This window comes from Maylandia zebra, linkage group LG7 (genome assembly GCF_041146795.1).
Source record: "Maylandia zebra isolate NMK-2024a linkage group LG7, Mzebra_GT3a, whole genome shotgun sequence".
In the NCBI taxonomy this organism is placed as follows: domain Eukaryota; kingdom Metazoa; phylum Chordata; class Actinopteri; order Cichliformes; family Cichlidae; genus Maylandia; species Maylandia zebra.
In genome coordinates this window covers 48,886,850-48,904,059 of record NC_135173.1, presented here as the reverse complement: position 1 = coordinate 48,904,059, position 17,210 = coordinate 48,886,850, and the positions used below count along the sequence as shown (strand labels likewise).

Below are 17,210 nucleotides of genomic sequence, written 5' to 3'. Positions count from 1 at the left end.
TATTGTGGCAAATATTTTAAAAAGGTAGCAGGCCTGCATTGCAGACAGGCCACATTTGCACCTAGACTCTTTTGCTATGGAAGAATTCTGATGAGTGTGCAGATTATAGTTTGGCATTCTCTGCACATGATTCTTCAAAAACATTCATATATAAAAATTTCATCTCTTGCCCACTGATGCCTTCTTGTTCCAGTAGCCCACTTCTCATCAGGGCATCCTGATTCCTCAACATCTGGACCTTGTTAATCCGGGTGACATCCAAGCTGACATGACTTCATATTTATTTTAAAACACACACACACACACACACACACACACACACACACACACACACACACACACACACACACACACACACACACACACACACACACACATATATATATTTAATGTGGGTGTAGGTTCAGCTCTTAACAAGCTGGAAATTCTCTTGCCTCCTCAAACCACAGGCTTGGTGTACATTACTTGGATTGGTTGGACCAAGAGACAGTTCTTCACTTTGACTGAGACTATCTTTAATGAGCTCGGGCTCAATGAAAGTTGTGGCATTTTTGTATATTTTTTTTTTATTGCATGAGCTGCATTTGCTGAACTGATGATGAATGTTCACTGTCAGTGGTTTTTAGTGTTGTGATGTGCATTTTCTTTTTCTGGTGTTGCCCCTTGCAGTTAAAGGCTGCTTTAGATTCTCTGGATTATTTAATGATATGTGTTATTTACAGTATGAAGATACATCACCTACTATGCAGTATGAATAGAAAATAACCCCCAAATTCTTTGCATTTATATGTTGAAAAGCATCATTTTTAAATTGTTCAAGTATTTGCTCACATAGCCTGTCACTGAGTGGTAAACTCTTTCTGTAATTATGAGTGAAAGACAGGTTTTCCAGTGTTTTCCATATCGCAGCTTTATCAAAGCGGCATAGGGAGTGTTGTTAATATAAAATTCAAAGTAACATATTACAGATGATACATTTGCAAGTTTGATCAGTAGATGTTTAATTGATTTAGTCTTGTTTTGGTTTCCTTTTAGGGGTCATCTCGCCTCTGTCAGTGCGCCCCAGGGCAGCTGTGGCTACAATGTAGCTTTCCATCACCAGTGTGTGAATGTGTGTGTGAATGGGTGGATGACTGAATGTAGTGTAAAGCGCTTTGGGGTCCTTAGGGACTAAGTAAAGCGCTATACAAATACAGGCCATTTAACATTTACCATTTTCATCTAAAGTTTCACTGTCCTCCTTCTGTCCTCTTCTCTCCCTTTTCTTTTCATTCTTTAGCTCCTTAAATGACTCCATCCACCTTCTCATCACGCTCTCTTCACACATTAGTACATTTGCGTCTCTGTCCTTAATTGCCCTAACTTGCTGCACATCCTTTCCAGCACACACTCTCTGCCTAGCCAATTGATGCAAGTCCTATAAGGCTTTGCCACCTCTCTCTTTAATATACAACTAGACTTTAAGTACTCCTTTACTACTTCTTCCCCTTTTTCTTTGCCAGCCTCTTCCTTCAAATACTTGCCTGTACTCTCTCTTTCCACCACCATGTGTCATTGCCTTCTTTCTTCCATCCAGAGGATACACCAAATACCTTCTTTGTAGTTTTACTTAGTTCTTCACTCCTTTTTGAACTCAACAACATTTTTCCTCCCTCACCTTCCATTGCTTGGAAGTCTAATTCACTACTAAGTCAAAAATGATTTGCACATCTTTACACTCTTTTTTCACTAATAGATTTTATGCAATGTTCCAAGTCCAACACCTGCACAACGAACAACAAGCAGGGAAGATCTGAGCACTTATTTCTTCATAGCCTATGTAGGATTTGATTTTTTTTTCTTCAGTGCCCCCCTGTGGAGGTTTTTTAAACAGTAAGTGAATGGCCTTGCATGCACAAATTTATTTGCTTTAAAACCTGGTTAAAAGGCAAGTTTCAAATGAAACAGTCCATGTGTGAGATTTCAGCCAAGGCAGAAAGGACGATCTGAAAAAAAGGTGCACATGATGTATAACTGCGTTCACTTATTTGCACAGCAGAATCTAACGTCAGCTAGAAATTCTAAGGAAAGGCTTGTTGGGCTTTGTTTATTCCAGACATCGGGTATCTCATGATCTCATGGGAGTCATTCCAGCTACCAGTAACTTATGTATACAGAGGTTGTTTTTTTTTTTGGGGGGGGGGGGGGGGGGGTTTGGAGGAGGAGGAGGAGGAGGAGGAGGAGGAGGAGGAGGGGGGGTCAACTTGCTTAGAAAATGACCTGCCTGCTTTCAGACTGTCACAGACTGTTACCAGGGCCTCTCATTTAACTCAAAGATAAACGCACTCTAACAAAAGCCTTGGATTACTTTTAAAGGTGAGATATGATTTTGCAAATGGGACTTTTCTATAATGAAGGTCTTGCCAATTAAACAGCATAGGGGATTGTGGGTGTAGGTTCAATTGCTTTGTAAAACGGACAGACTTCTGTTCATCTGGTATCAGTCTGTGAAATTACCAGTGGAAGGCCATGTGTCAGATCCCCCCTCGGAGTACGATAAGGAAATAAGTAAGCTGGCTCATAGTCCTCATTCTCCTTCTACTTTTCTGTGGACTGCAAAGCACGGGCTGGCTGGCACCACCACAGAGACCCAGTGGCACCGTGCGGGAACCAACGTCAACTTGTGATGAAAGACGACGGCCGATTGTTTCCTGTTATTGAAAAAGGACGCATGGGTGGGGGTGGAGAGTTGGGGGCTGGCTCCAATAAAAAAGGAATGCCATTGAAGCAGAGGGCTACTGTCCTTTAGCTTCAGAGGGACTTAAATACCTGAAGCATATGCAAAGTGTGATATACGCCTCAGTACGAGAGCACTGCAGTTGTTTGAGCATCAATGGACACAAGTAGCACGCAGTCGTCTCTGTTTCGTGTCACATCCCATGTGCACTTCTTTGTTCATTCCGCCTGAAGGAATGTGGTCATTTTACAGAGTCCATACACAAAATACTAACCAGACTTAGAGACATGTGCTGCCTTCATTAAACGTGTCCACTAAACTGTGTACATGGAGGTAAGTTCAGAGTGACTTAGGCAGTTAAGTATTTCTTTTACATTCCTATATTGCACATGTAAATCATTAGGGAGAGAGAAAATGAAAGAAAGCCACAAAACACTTGTGCAAGTGTTTGCTACTGGACTTTTGTGATTACTGTGAACGCTTTTGTTGCATTGTTGATTTGATACGATGATGACTCCTCCGAGTCTGTTCAGTGCAAAAAGGATGTTATGTCTACTCTTCAGAACTCTCACTCTTTCTTTGTGAGGCTGATGTAGCCAAATATAAACACAGTTCAAAGAAAAATCAAACTTTTTTTCCCCCCAGTTTTGGTTTTTAAAGTAAGCAGCTCGTAAAAATGTCACACTATTTTGTTTTTATTAAAAAAAAATTACAAGGTGTTCCTACACATAATTGCAAATAACAAAATATTTTTGAAATGTTAAATAAGTAATTAATTTATGTATGTACAATTAAAAAAAATGAACATTTTTTAAATGTTTCCTTGAGTTTTTGAGCCGTATTTTTTAGTCTCAATTCTGCATTGCTCAATCTTCGTATTTGCAGGTTATGAATGTAAGAATAACTTTAATGATGTCTCATATCCACTTTGCTGGCATTGAAAAGCCAGCCATGAAAAAAAATTGCATATTAGTTAATGTAAAATGTGACAAAATGTGGTGTGGGAACAAATTTAGTGAATAAATCATGATTTAAATGAGATTATAAGTATCACTTAAGTCTCTGCTTTGCTGAAGGGAGCAGAGGGAAGCTGGTGTGGCCCAGTGATGAACTTCAAATTAATACATAAATACCATTTTTCTGTTAAATTGTGAATATGGTTTCTCTCCTTTTTAAAATGTTTTGGTCTTTTACTTCTGTCTCCTTGTGCCATCCTCCCCTGTAGCACTTCACTTGTGAATTTGCTCCTAACTGTTAGATATAAAAGGCACTCAACTGACAACAGATTGCATTTTCCCCCTCATTGGTGAAAATGTATTCTGTAAACTGAAACTTGACAACTGTCTTGTTGTAACTGCTTGCAGGTGACACTGACCTTGCTTACTATATAGCTGTCAAACTTAGTGTCTGATTTCTTGGATCCTAGTCCAAAACAATCCCATCTTAATACACTTTAAATAATCTATAGTGTCCATGTGCTACTTTACACCATCACCACCACCACAAACGGGAGTCATAAAATGCATGACCTTTGTGCGATATGGTAATTATTGGCATTTACTGCATTGTGGGGATATTAGTAGAAAATGGTGTACATAGGAAAAGCACCTTTAGTGACACCTGGTAAATAATTTTAACTAAAATGGACCTGCTAATATCTTTAAATTATGCATCGGTTTCCTAAGTATAGACCATTAAACACAGCACTGACCTTTACCTGATAATAGGTGTGTAATTTCCATAATAGCACTGTAATGACACCGATTATGCTTCCCCGAGGCATACAAAAACTTACTTCCATATTACACAATTCTGTGTCGGTCTGGGGACAATACTGTACATGAATAGGCGTGTGACTGGAAATAGAAATGAACGTGCATAACTCAAAATGAGCAACAATTTAGTGTGCCGTCAGCTCTGGGCAGCTTGGACTTTGTATATATGTGCATAAGATGAGCGGACATCTGGACCTTCTTGTCTCACTGAAAGATGAGAAACCAAATGTGACAGTAATTGTTGAAACACCTTCTTGTTGATATATATTTGGTAACACCTGTGCTCTGTTGTGTGGCATATGTGCCATTTGGTCTTCTCCAAACACATCACATTTCCTTCGGGATTAATAAAGTATTCTGATTCTGATTTGGACAAGTGTGGAACAGAAAGACATCTAGCCGTATCTCTGGGAATACTGCTTTAATCTGTTTCACCACTGACTGCAGGCACTAGTATTCTGCTTAAGTCACAGCTCAGTAAATTTGCTCGCAGCAGCAGTTTTGTAATTACGGTAAATGCTTTTGTTGCACTGGTTTTCATGACACCGCTGAGCCTGATCAATCTTGCTTTTCATCACAACAAACCTAATATATTAAGAAAAGGTCTAACAACGCACTGGTGACCAGAATGAGTGGATGCTTCTAATATACACTCACCAGACACTCCATTAGGTACAGTTTGCTAATATTGGGCTGGGCCCACTTTTACATTAAGAACTGTCTTAATTCTCCGTGCTAATGATTCTGCAAAGTGTTGGAATGATTACTCTGAGATTTTGCTCTATATTTACATGACAACATCACAGAGTTGCTGCAGATTTAATGGCTGCACATCCATAATGTGAATCTCCCACAGTAATCCAAAAATGCTGTATTAGATTTTGTTTTTCATCGGACCAGGCAATGACTTTCTTCTACACAGTTCTGTTTTGTTGGGCCCATATGAGCCTTGGAATCATGTTCTTCTCTTGCTGTTGCCCATCCGCTTCAAGGTTTAACGTACTGTGTTGACTAAGAGACAATCTTCTACACACTTTAGTTGTAGTGAGTGCTTATTTAAGGTGTTATTGCCTTCCTATCAGCTCGACGAAGGCTAGCTTCTCTCCTCTGACCTCTGGCAAAAACAAGGGATTTTTGTCCAGGCAACTAGATATTTTCTCTTCATCAGACATTTCTCTGTAAAGCTGAGATGGTTGTACATCTAAAGTTCTCAGACAGGTATTGCCATATTCACAGTCTCTTAAATCCTCTTTCTTCCCCAGTCTGACACTCACTTGGAACTCCAGCGGGTTAACTTGACCACACTGGGCACACTTAACTGGGCTGGGTTGTTGCCATGTGTTTGTTAGACTAGATGTTTGCTTTAACTGGCAGGTGAGTGTAGATGATCGTTGTTTGTGCCAGATAAAACAGCTAAGGCTTGTGGAGCTGATTCCAGAAGGTTCATATCCTTTGCTATAAAACTTGGCCTATGTTATTCATCCTTCTCCTGAAAGTCCAAGCCCATTTTGGAAAGTACAGCTACTATGTGTCATAGGAGTTTTTCTTTTCTTTCAACAATATGATCATCATTCATCAACACATGTATAAGGCATGTTTTCCTTTCTTATCTAAGCATACCCAGCACTAGATACGTTTTAAATACAATAATTTCGCCCCGTGCGTTGTCACAGTTGGTTTCAATAGTAAAGTCTTATTACTCAAAAACTCCACGGAATGACAATAGTATGACGGTGGGAGTGCTTATTAGACTGGGAGGGCTGCTGAAGTAAATTCGCACCGCCCAGACAGCACAAAAAAGTTTGGAAAGTCCAGGCATCGTTACATTGCTCAAAGCACCACATCCCCACCCGTGGATTATAAACCTACTTTGTTCGAGATAGACACCTACATAAAAAGTAAGTTTTGCTGTTTATAACTTTCTCTACTTCATCTTTGTAACTCTCTGTGATCTGTGATTCATTTCCTGAAAGTTTGTTGGGAAATGTCTGTGTCTAGATTCTAAAGAAATCCGGCTTCATGTCCGTTTAAAAACACTTTAATGCGCATGTTTTGGTCAAATAACGCTGTGAAGATGCCAAATGTTAGAATTGCGAAAACACGGAATTATGGGAGGCAGAAATGGGAGGCGTGCGTGTGTTAAAGTCAAACTACTTTCTGTATTAACGCAGTGCCTGATAAAATCCGCGCTTATTACTTTACTAATATGCACATCTGTGGATTTCAAAAAGCACGTTAGTCCATGGGTAAGTCGTTTTCTCTCTTACGGCAAGATGTTGCGGGAAATAACGAATTAACGAGACATTTTGTTTTCCATTTGGAACTCCATAAACAGTTTACACAGGCTCTTCCTTTTACTCTATATGAATCATATAACAGGAGCAGTCTCCTTCTTATCTGATGCTGGCATTGTGGTATTATTTAAAGAAAACGGTGCCGTGGTGCTTCCTGAAACCGTCGGCCAGAAGCATAGTGACCACCAGATAACCTCTAGGTTCAGACCCTCATTGTGTGCCAGGAAGACGGGCAGAAACATGATGCGATGAGGAAGAAATGTAAGCAGCTGTCTCCACCAATAATAGCATTACAATAATCATGTTAATAATAAATAATAATCACCATAATCGTGGTTGCTCAAGAGCAGAGACCAAACTCGTGGCATAAGCTGTCCATTACACACATGTGGAGACTTGGTTTGACATCGCACGCTGACTCTCAGAGGGACATGCTGGAAATTGGCAGTTAGTCAGAGCCTTATCAGCCATCACGTCTCCTCCTCTCCTCACCATTTCCCCAGCTTCTTACTTTCTGACCTTTCCACCTTTTTAAGACTGGAATTGTTCTGCTCTTCCTCTGTCACAGTCTTTTGCTGCTCTGCCACCAGACAAGCACGCTTCAACCTCCGCCCGAGTGTCTTCACACCCCAGAGACTGAGATTCAGCTTTCTCCCAACACCTTAAACTTCAGCAGCAGAGATGGAGGATTGCGTGACACGGTTTGCCTTTTTTCTGTGCATCATCGCTACTACAGCCTTTGGTAAGTCTGCCTGCTGTTATTGAGCATTTTAGCAGTTCAGATCTGAAGTTAGTTTCCGTTCTTTCTTTTTTTCTTTCTTTCTGCAGCTTGATTTTATTAAATTGGGAAAAAGGAAAACATTATCATCCTAGTCAGCAGACACTAGCTTTAGAAAAAACCTCCAGGGACTGTTTCTGGCCTAAAGTTCAAGATCGTCTTCTGTCTCGTGCTCTGACAATAATGTATTTTTTTTAGATGGAAATCAGTCTGAAGATGAAAAAATTACATGCAAAAAAGAACAAAACTCTTGAATTATGGTTGAATTTTACAAATCAAATGAAGAATTATACTGGTAACAAGGGAGCAAGTGTTGTTCCAAGTCAGCCAAAGCATTTGTTTGTCTAGTTTTTCATTTTTTTTTTTTAGTGCTAAAAAATATTTTCTTTAAAGATTGTCCAGATTCAGGTAACAAGACGGCATGCGGATGCTACATAGATTTTATGTGATCTTCCTCTGTTGTCCGCTCTGCCATTCCCTGCCTTGGCTGCATGTGGCTGCTCATATCGAATTCAAACCTGTAATCCCTGCGAGGTAGCAAAAGGATCAGAAACCCCCCCTATCTCCATAGGCCTTAATCCAGCTTCGCTCTCTTACCTCCAGTGATGCTTCAGGGTGTTTGCGTCACACTTCCCCACAGCAGCATGGCATTTGAGGTGGCCACAGTTTAGGTGTTTTTTTAATAAGGTAAAAAAAATGTTATATATTTCATGTTAAAACATTAGCAGGTAAAAATGGATTCAAGTGCACATTTTTTTGTTACAGTCATCTTTCCCCCCCTCCAAATAAGAGATATGCTAATCTGAATATGAAAATGTTTCACTTTTAAAAACAAGAAATTATCAGTCTTTTATTATTAGCTTTAGGGAAACCTTTTATCCCAGTCTGGTTGTTCTGAATTGTCAAGTGTTAAAAGCTACGAGCCTCAATTTAATAGCTGACTGTAAATGTAAAACACACATTTCCTCACTCGAAATGTCATAAAAGAACGCATAACACGCCCTGGTGTTATTTAATAAAGCTTTAAAATTAACTGTCAGTTAAATGGTGCTTGCATTTTTCAGTGCCATATACTTACATATGCAAAAAACAAAAAAACAAAAACGAAAACCTAACAAAACACTTAAGTGCCAAATAACCTTTTCCACACTCCAGCCCCATAAACATACAGTAGAAAAAAATAAAGTGACATTTTCAGCTTGCTCTTTAAATAAAGCAAAGTAGCCGAGGCAAGCATACATCACTGTTAAAGTTATGCGCCAGAAAAACAAGCCTATTCACTGAATTTGGCTTCAGTGCTGACCTGCTGTATGACAAATCACAATATTGCCACAAGTGATAAACACCCTCTCAGCAGGGGTGCTGGTGGCAGAAATACAGAGGTATTTTTTGGCCAACTGGCAGACCTATGGAGAGCTGACCTTATGTAGCATCCACCGCAGGGGATCAGTCTCGCTGTCTGCTGGTGTAGTCTGTGAGGAGCTGTTTTGCTCAGTCCTAATTGCCTCTGTGACACATAGTTCTGTATTTGCTATTATTTTTTTCTTTCTTGAATGAGGCTCTGCAAATTTTCCTTTTTTCCCCTCCTTTTCTTTGCATCTGCTGCAGCAGCTTTAGAAGAAGACCCAGAGGGAGCTGTGCCACTATTTTCAGGCGACAAAGCACTCTGATTCTCTGTACATCGTTTCTGCTTTAAGTTTATTTCTTTATTATGTAGCCCAGTACTGTCATATTATTTAACCATTTTCTCTTATATAGTCTTCTGGGATTAATAATGCGTTCTTAAGTAAATCAAGCACAATCCTCAGGTGTGACATGCTGTACCCAGCGCCGTAAAATCATATTTCCAGACAGGTGATAGATACATAAATAGATATATGAGTATATATTCCGTACACATTTGGAAACATCCACTGTGATTCGATGTCTGCGTGTTTAATCGAATCCAAGTAAACTTCAAGTCACTGTTGGAGAAGACACGATGTGAAGGCAACTGAGAAGAAGAGGTAAACAGAAAAAAGTAAATCAAAAATAGCCCGCAGCCTGCCACAAATCCCATGAAGCCCTTACCCAACTGCAAGAAATGGCATATTGTGTTTTGCTTCAGGTCAGTCTTGCTTTAGCTTTATTTAAGCTTTCCATATGTTTGACCCCCTGTCAGCTCCTTGAAATCAGACTCATGAAATCCTCGTGTGACGTTTAAAGCAGGGTTTGAATTTCAAACAGTTGTTAAGCTCAAAGTTAAAGCAAGCCTTATACTTCATGTATAGATCTTATTGGTATATTACGCACTCTGAGCTACTACAGATGCACAATCTTGCAAAATGACCCAGTAAAACCCAGAGGATTATGTTTGTACCCTTAATTCTAAGAGTCATATACTTAACGTGTGCACCTAATTTCCTGAAATTGGAAACTTAATTGCTCCTTGGAGCTTCCCTTGGTCTTCTGTCATGTGTTCATTTACCTTTGGACAGATTATTAGCGTTAAAGCGTTAGCAGTAAAAAAAACTTGGAGGCTAGGGCTTTTTCCTTAATGTTCCTGCACGCTTATCAATTCACTGTTGGGTTGTCTGAGACCAAAGGACTGAAATATTCTTCCTATTACAATAGTACAGACAGTGTCTTTCATTAAAATGACACTATCTAACTAATCCGGCCAAATTTAGAGACTCTATAGATGATAATAAGGTGGATGCCTCGCAGCAGTCCCTGGGTAAATCAGTAAAACTGCAGTCATCTTGTTAAGCCCACCAGACTCCAGTTCCTTAGCTCTTACGCTGACTTGCTGGCTTCCTTTCTTAAAAACCCAGACATGACTTTTGTACTTACCCTGCAATTTGACAAACACGGATAAATTTGGTTCGGAGGCCGTGTTTTCTTTAGCTCTGGATTATCTGTAAAGTCACCCTCTGCCTATGTCTTCCAGTGAAACGATCATCCGTTCTTTCATGTTACTGCATGATTATTAAAATTCTCTCTGTGTTGGGATCAGTCAGGCCTCTCTCTTTCTTGTTTGCAGCTCATCCATATTCTCTGGACGAGCTTCTGTCAGGCTCCAGTGAAACAGACAACATCACGCTGGTCTTAGTTTCACTACACTGTCTCCCTGTGAGGTCAATTGTGTTCAAAATGTTGCTGTTTGTTTTGAAGGTCTTACATGGTCCAAGCTACAGGTTTATCTCTGCGCGCCTCTGAAGCCGCGATGTGTCTGAATCCGTTTTAACTGTGGCATTTGCTTGTGTCAAGCTCATATAGACACTGTGATACGTCTAATAAACATGCAGTTTCCCCTCAGTTGTCTAACTCTCTTTAGGTTTTCCTTTTGACTCTTTTTTTGTGTAGTTTTTGACTCTTTCGAGTGTGAAGTGCAGCTACTGTGTCAGGTTTTCTTGCAATTGCATTGTTTTGAGGCATTATGTGAAGGTAACGCGCCACCTTCTCCGTGTGGATGTGTAAGTAGGATGACTTTTACTGATGTAAGCCAGTGCTTATGTTGTGTCACGTTAAATTTGCACTGGCTCACTGTTCAAAAATAGTGTGACGGAGAGTTGAAACACTGAAGACCGAAGACGCCTTTGTTTCCCTGGCACCACAACTGGTGCCTCCCTGTCTTGTTAAGAAGTCTACTTTCGTAAACGCCCCCACTTTCTCTTATAACTCTCTCATTAATCTTAACTTTCTAAGCACAAACTGCGATAACCCTCATGATGTCATCGGGGTTAATTTGCCTGACTTGAAAAAAGCCCCTCCAGGATACAGAGGACATTATGCAACTAGCTTTCAGGCTGTTACAAATGAACGGATCTTTGTGTATACAATCAGCGGAGTGCCCCTGCTGGCCTTTTAGATCTAGACATTTTAGCATGTATGTAGTTTTGCTATCCAAGCGTCGCTGCAGATTGCGTCTGGCTAGCCGCTTATTATATGGGAGGTAGCTGCATGCCACCTCCTTTGAAGACAATTTTCAGATTATTATTTCCAGACCGAGCACAATAAGCGTTACCACTTAAGCCGACCGTGGCAGTTGGACGCATAAACAGTTATCTTTGCGTCTGACTGAAGTCTTTGTATTTAGTGATTTTTATCCACTGTGAGTCCGGCATTTCCTGGCAGGAAAATCGTGTTGAATATGCCCCCTGCTGCAACAGCTTTCCCAGTGGGAGACAGACATCGTGATGTTAACTGCCAGACCTCCTGTTGCACTTTTGCTTACCCCCGAGCCTCCCGCCACGGGCTAAAGGAAAAGTACAAAAGTGATTAGCGAACCACTGGAGAAGGACGACAAGCTGTCTGAAAATTAATCTTAAAGAGGGAAAGAGAGAGACAGGCGGACAGACAGAAACACAAACAGAGATAACAGAATTCATAAAGGCTGATTCATGGAGACAGTGAGGGAGTGGGGATCAAATTTATGTGACTGTCAAAGAGAAGATAAGTGGTTCAGAAGAAAGATTTTGGGGGGAGAAGTAAATAGTGGATTAAAAAAAAGAAAGATAAGAAAAATGCAAAACGGATAAACATTAAGAGATATAGAGGAGGGGAATTTCAAGTAGTGATAAGTGAAAATGCAAAACTATTAATTACACAAAATAATGACATCAAAGAGAAAGACGAGGGAAGAAAACTTCTGAAACCAAAAGAGGAATGTGTTCGTTTACAGAAAGGGGATGTCAGGGACTTAAAAAGATTATAAGAAATTGAAAGAGATGACTGAGACTTCTCAGAAAGCATGCTGAAGTAGAAAAAAAAACAAAAAAGAAAAAAACACGTCATGTTAAAAATGGCTTTGAGAGTCAAAACAGTCAACTTCCCCTGTTTTACTGCAGTGAGCCAGCTCTGCCTGCAGTCAGACTGGGTGGCAGGGAGACGCGACCGCTTGTCGCTGCCTGAGACTGATTTCAATCTCCTTCAGTGTTATGCCCCTCCCAAATAACAATCCATTTCTGACTGCCTCGCTTTTCCTCTGTTTGAATACAGAAAGCATTGTGGGGAAGCCTCACTAACACCATGTCCCGGCACTTGACTGGACGGCTTTGGCGTGCAGTGTGGCGTACACGCGATGGTATCTGTGCGATCTCAACAAGGGAGTCCACAGTTTTTTGTGTTATCTCCCCATTCTTACTTTGTCTTTGAGAAAACTAGTGTTAATTTCATCAAAGAAAAAGCAGGATGAAAAATATTGACAAGTAATTTTTTTCATGATCAAAGCGAAAAGGCTGCGTGTGAGGAAGCTGGATAAACTCAGTATGTTGAGATTAAAACTATAAAGATATGTTTTAGATACGATTTAACAAATAAAAACGTAATTAAAGTATTCACGATGAACCGAAGAACACTTTACGGTTTGGAGTCTTTGGAATTAAATAGTGCAACTTTTCATTAGCAAACATATCCACTGACCCCCCCCCCCCCCAAAAAAAAATCTCTTTTATTAGTGTTTCTGTCGATAAAAGATAAAAGCTATATGAGGTCTCGGTTTAAATTCTGCTCAGTGTTTCCCAGTGTATGGTTGAATATGGGTATTTAGAAGGCAGGATACAAACACGGACACATTTCCAGGTGGGATCGGATTTATAAAAGGAACATGCGATCCAGGTGTGTGTTCACGTGTTTTATAAATCTCACTTTTTTTGTGTGCGGCCATTATTGGCTTTCGTGCTGATGTACTTGTAGTATTGATCTTTAGCGCTCTTTTATAGATGAGACCTCTAATATGGACTGAACACAGCTGTGATTGGCTAAAGCTTTTTTACTTCCATCTCAGACCACCTGAATTACAATATGTTGCCCCCAAGGTTATTATGGATTTTTTTTTTCATCAAATGATGCCCAAAACATGTTTCCTGTCCCAGGTTTAATCTGACACAGTTTATGAAACACAGGTGATGCAGTGTTAATGTTAATTTCAGAGAGGTTTTGTCTGTGCTTTCAAAAGATTTGGCTCTCTTTACCAGGCAAAGCCAGAAAGAGCTTTTTTTTAAAGTAAAGAAGTGAATCAATGATCTTCTGAATAGCAGCAGCTCATCATTAAAGAGAACAAGTAGCTGCGGCAATAATGCTACAGCAGGATGAGCAGGATGGACAGAGAAGAGCGGCTCTGCTTAAACAGAATTTGTAAATGATAATGTTTACTGAGAAAAGTATTTTTGGAACACTGCAGAGGAGATGGACATGGAATCTCAGCCTCCTGCATTAACCTCGCCACAGATGAGAATGACTCTTGTAGCCATGGTAACCTTACACAAAGATCCTTAGGAGATATAAAAATGAAAAATTGAGAAATTAGATAAAAAAGAAATCAATAAGGTCTTCAATTTTTATTGACAGAAATTATACAAAAACCTAATGAAAATCCATCCGCCTTTTTCTGTTGATCCAATTTATGGTTGCAGCAGGGGCGGGGCCTGGAGCCTGCACCAGCTATCATAGAGTGAGAGGCAGGGTACATCCTGGACAGGTTGCCAGCCTGTTGCAAGGCTAACACATAAAGACAACTATTTAGATCCATGGCCAAGCCACTGCACCCATGTGCTGACCTCTAATAACAAAAATCAGTTGTCAAAAATTTGAATGATGTTATTTGAAATTCATATCAGGGCTAAATGTATCACTGGACAAGAAAAAACTGCACACTGTTTCAAAACACAAACAAACCAAAAATGTGAAACACGGTTCATGCTGCAGCTGTGCTGTATCTCGCCCTTATATTATATAAATGAAACCATCTTCTTCTTAATGGCTCTGCAAGTTTCCTTCACTACTGAAACCTGAGTGCAGCATCATCATATAAATTTAAGATACCGGCACTTAGCCGTGTCCTGAACATCATTATTATGTGACTGCAAGGTCTCATGCCCTCTGGTCCAATGTTTTTCATTATGGAGCTGTATGAGCACTGAATGCCTCATTAGTGCTGGGCGAGATAAATGCCCAGTCAGCATGGCGACCACTTGTACCCATGTCAACATGCCTGCTGTCTGTGAAGATAAGGCATGGTGTTATGTATTCTTATCTTGTGGTCTGTCTGCCACAGTCACCCTTGGTCTGCACAAATGCAGGAAATGCACCTGCATAGTATTACTTGATTTAGTGGATGAACTACTGGCGGGTCATCTGACTCACCCTATGACTTCAAGTCAGAGGTGCCAACTCACAGTAGGGTTATGTGGTCTGTCCTTGCTTAGCAAAATCTTAGACGGGTATCTTTAATTAATGCTTTTGCAGGTCAGAGTTCAAAATTTCTTGACAGAACAGCTTGACAAAAATATGCTCAGTTGAAAAGCTTTCAAATATTTTGTGTCACGTTACAGCGCGAGTATAGAGCTGTTGCTCGGAAACCTTTTGGTTTGAATTAACTTTCAGAAAACATAAACTGTGGAATCTTTAGCTCACATGTATTTTAGATGTTAGCGTACAATTTACTTGTACACGGTGCTTTCCTAAACAGGAAATATGGGCTTTCTCAGTACACGATATACTGATTTCTAATGGTGCACAATGTGCAGTCGAGTGCTTTAAAATGGCAGGGCCTCTTGATTCAAGCACTGGGTGGGTAGTTTTCCTGTTGATTCAGGTGCCAAACCAGTCAATCTGTATTTAAAGAGCTGAAATTTCTCTGTGATGTCTGGCTGTGTGTGTGTTTTTTCCTAGCGTGTGTGTGTTTGATGTGATGAGAGAGCCCTCGCTGGATTTGGACGCTCGATATTTCATTTGCTTGTATTTCTGTGATATGTCAGAAAGCAGAATATGTGACTCGAAGAGAAAGCTTTGAGACATCTGACAGATTATTTTAATCTGCTCATACAGTGTTACTACAACAAATCCAACAGTCAAACTTGGGGTACTTAATAATCTTTTTCCTGCTGCAGGGAATAAAGTTACACTTGTCAAATAACAAGTGCCGGAGTCCAGACACTTCCATTAGTTAAACAGTGAAATGAAATCACAAAACTTGAAGCTGTCTCATAGATCTCTTTTTGAGATGATTCAAAACCCTTTGAGGCCCACTGAAGTCGTTTGTGTGACCACATATATTTAAATATCTCTTCATGGAAATAAAAAGACACTATTCATTTTGTGTTTGCAGAATATCACTTCCAGTTTGAGAGCCTCTCCGGTCCCGTATAGTGCACTATGGTGGCTCTCAATCCATAGATCATGAATCGTACCCTTGACCCTCCCTCACTTAGAATATCTTAAGAAAATATCAGAGCCTTCATTAATATGCAGTCTTCATGTTGGAAAGTATTAATATTTACTGGCAAAACTCAGTCAAGAAAAACAGGCTAATCTCTATTGGTTCTACACGAAGCATATGTTGTGCAAAGCTACATCAATCTTGAATGATTAGGAGCAGCTACTGTGCAATGAATCTCTCAACGCTTCAGCCTGTTTTGGTTGCACGCAGTTAGCATGAAACTTGCTAAATTAGTCTGTCTATCCACCAATTAACACTTAGATGATTAATTGTGTTTTGCCAGTGCTCTTTTGGTGTAGAGGAGAGAAATCTAACGAAACAAGTGGATAGAAAAGAAACACTTTACCCGTTAACCATCTGCAGTATAATACATTACCGAGAGAAAATGCGAGCATCGACATAAAAATTATGCTTTTTACGTGTGTCACTGAGCTAATCAGCAGTAGTGGCTAAATATTAGCAACAGACAGGGTATAAGGTTGCGTGTGTGTGTGTGTGGTGAACATCGCCACTGGTTTACGACAATGATGAGACGATGGACGAATGGCTCCCAGAGGTGTAAACAGAGCTAGTGTGAAGACAGGCTGTCTCCAGACCCGCTATCACATCCGTAATTCCTGCCCCAGCAAATAGTGGAAGCAGGACTTCGAGGACTTGCTATCCAGCTAACAAGACTAATCAGCATTTTTTTTTCTTTTTTGGATAAAATATCAGACTTAGAAGAGGGAGGTGAGATGGTCAGGAAGCTTGTGTGTTGCACGGAGTGTGTACTGTGTAGTATGCAGGGGTGAGAGGCCAGGGGACAGTGCAGGCCCCTGCAGAGCACTGATAAGAGCTTGTTTACCTTCCTGTGGATGGTCAGGCCTCAATCTGCAGTCGCGGAAGCGCCAGGACAATAGGTGTGTGTGTGTGTGTGTGTGTGTGTGTGGAATCAAGAGAGAAACTTGAGCTAGCCTTGAAGCTCCCCTTTCCCTCTCTGACTAACTAGGGTAGGACTGCTGACCCTCCCTCCACATTCCCCGTCACGACTCTGTCGCCCGACCCTGGACACAAACAGTTTACTTGACCCCAAGGGACCATGGGAGACAGCTGGTCTTGATGTTGTTTGCTGTCAGGGTTTCCCCCTCCTGTTTTTTTTCTCCCTTTCCTCTCTCCTTCCTCTCTTTCTCTTTCTTTCTCGCTTTTAAACCATCCTACTGCAAGTTTTGCAAGCCTTCGTTTTGCATACACTCCAGGCAAGTAGCTCCATTTTTCCACAGAGACTCACAATGAGGGTGTGCGTGAAAGATCGGGCATGAAATCAAGCCTGCCTGCTTGCTTTCCTGAGGTAAATGAAAAGGCAGCAAGTTACTGAACAGCAAGTACTCAGTGCTTTGAATCAAAATCAGCATTTAGTTAGGGTGTGATGGAACTTTTTAAATTCAAGGACTCGCTGGTGGCTGTCAGC

The 17,210-nt window shown here is 40.5% G+C and overlaps 1 protein-coding gene across 2 annotated transcripts in view; it reads left to right on the top strand.

Moving 5' to 3' along the window:
* Positions 1 to 6,285: 6,285 nt before the first annotated feature.
* The window catches only part of eng (endoglin), a 45,647-nt gene continuing 34,722 nt past the window's right edge, over positions 6,286 to 17,210 (top strand). Inside the window, exons 1-2 of one of the 2 annotated variants that reach the window (XM_004549571.5) lie at positions 6,286 to 6,389; positions 7,354 to 7,527. In XM_004549571.5, coding sequence (XP_004549628.3) covers positions 7,467 to 7,527 — 61 coding nt within the window. In that variant the 5' untranslated portion in view covers positions 6,286 to 6,389; positions 7,354 to 7,466. The remainder of the gene's footprint in view (positions 6,390 to 7,353; positions 7,528 to 17,210) is intronic. The other variant, XM_004549572.5, reaches the window with a different exon arrangement.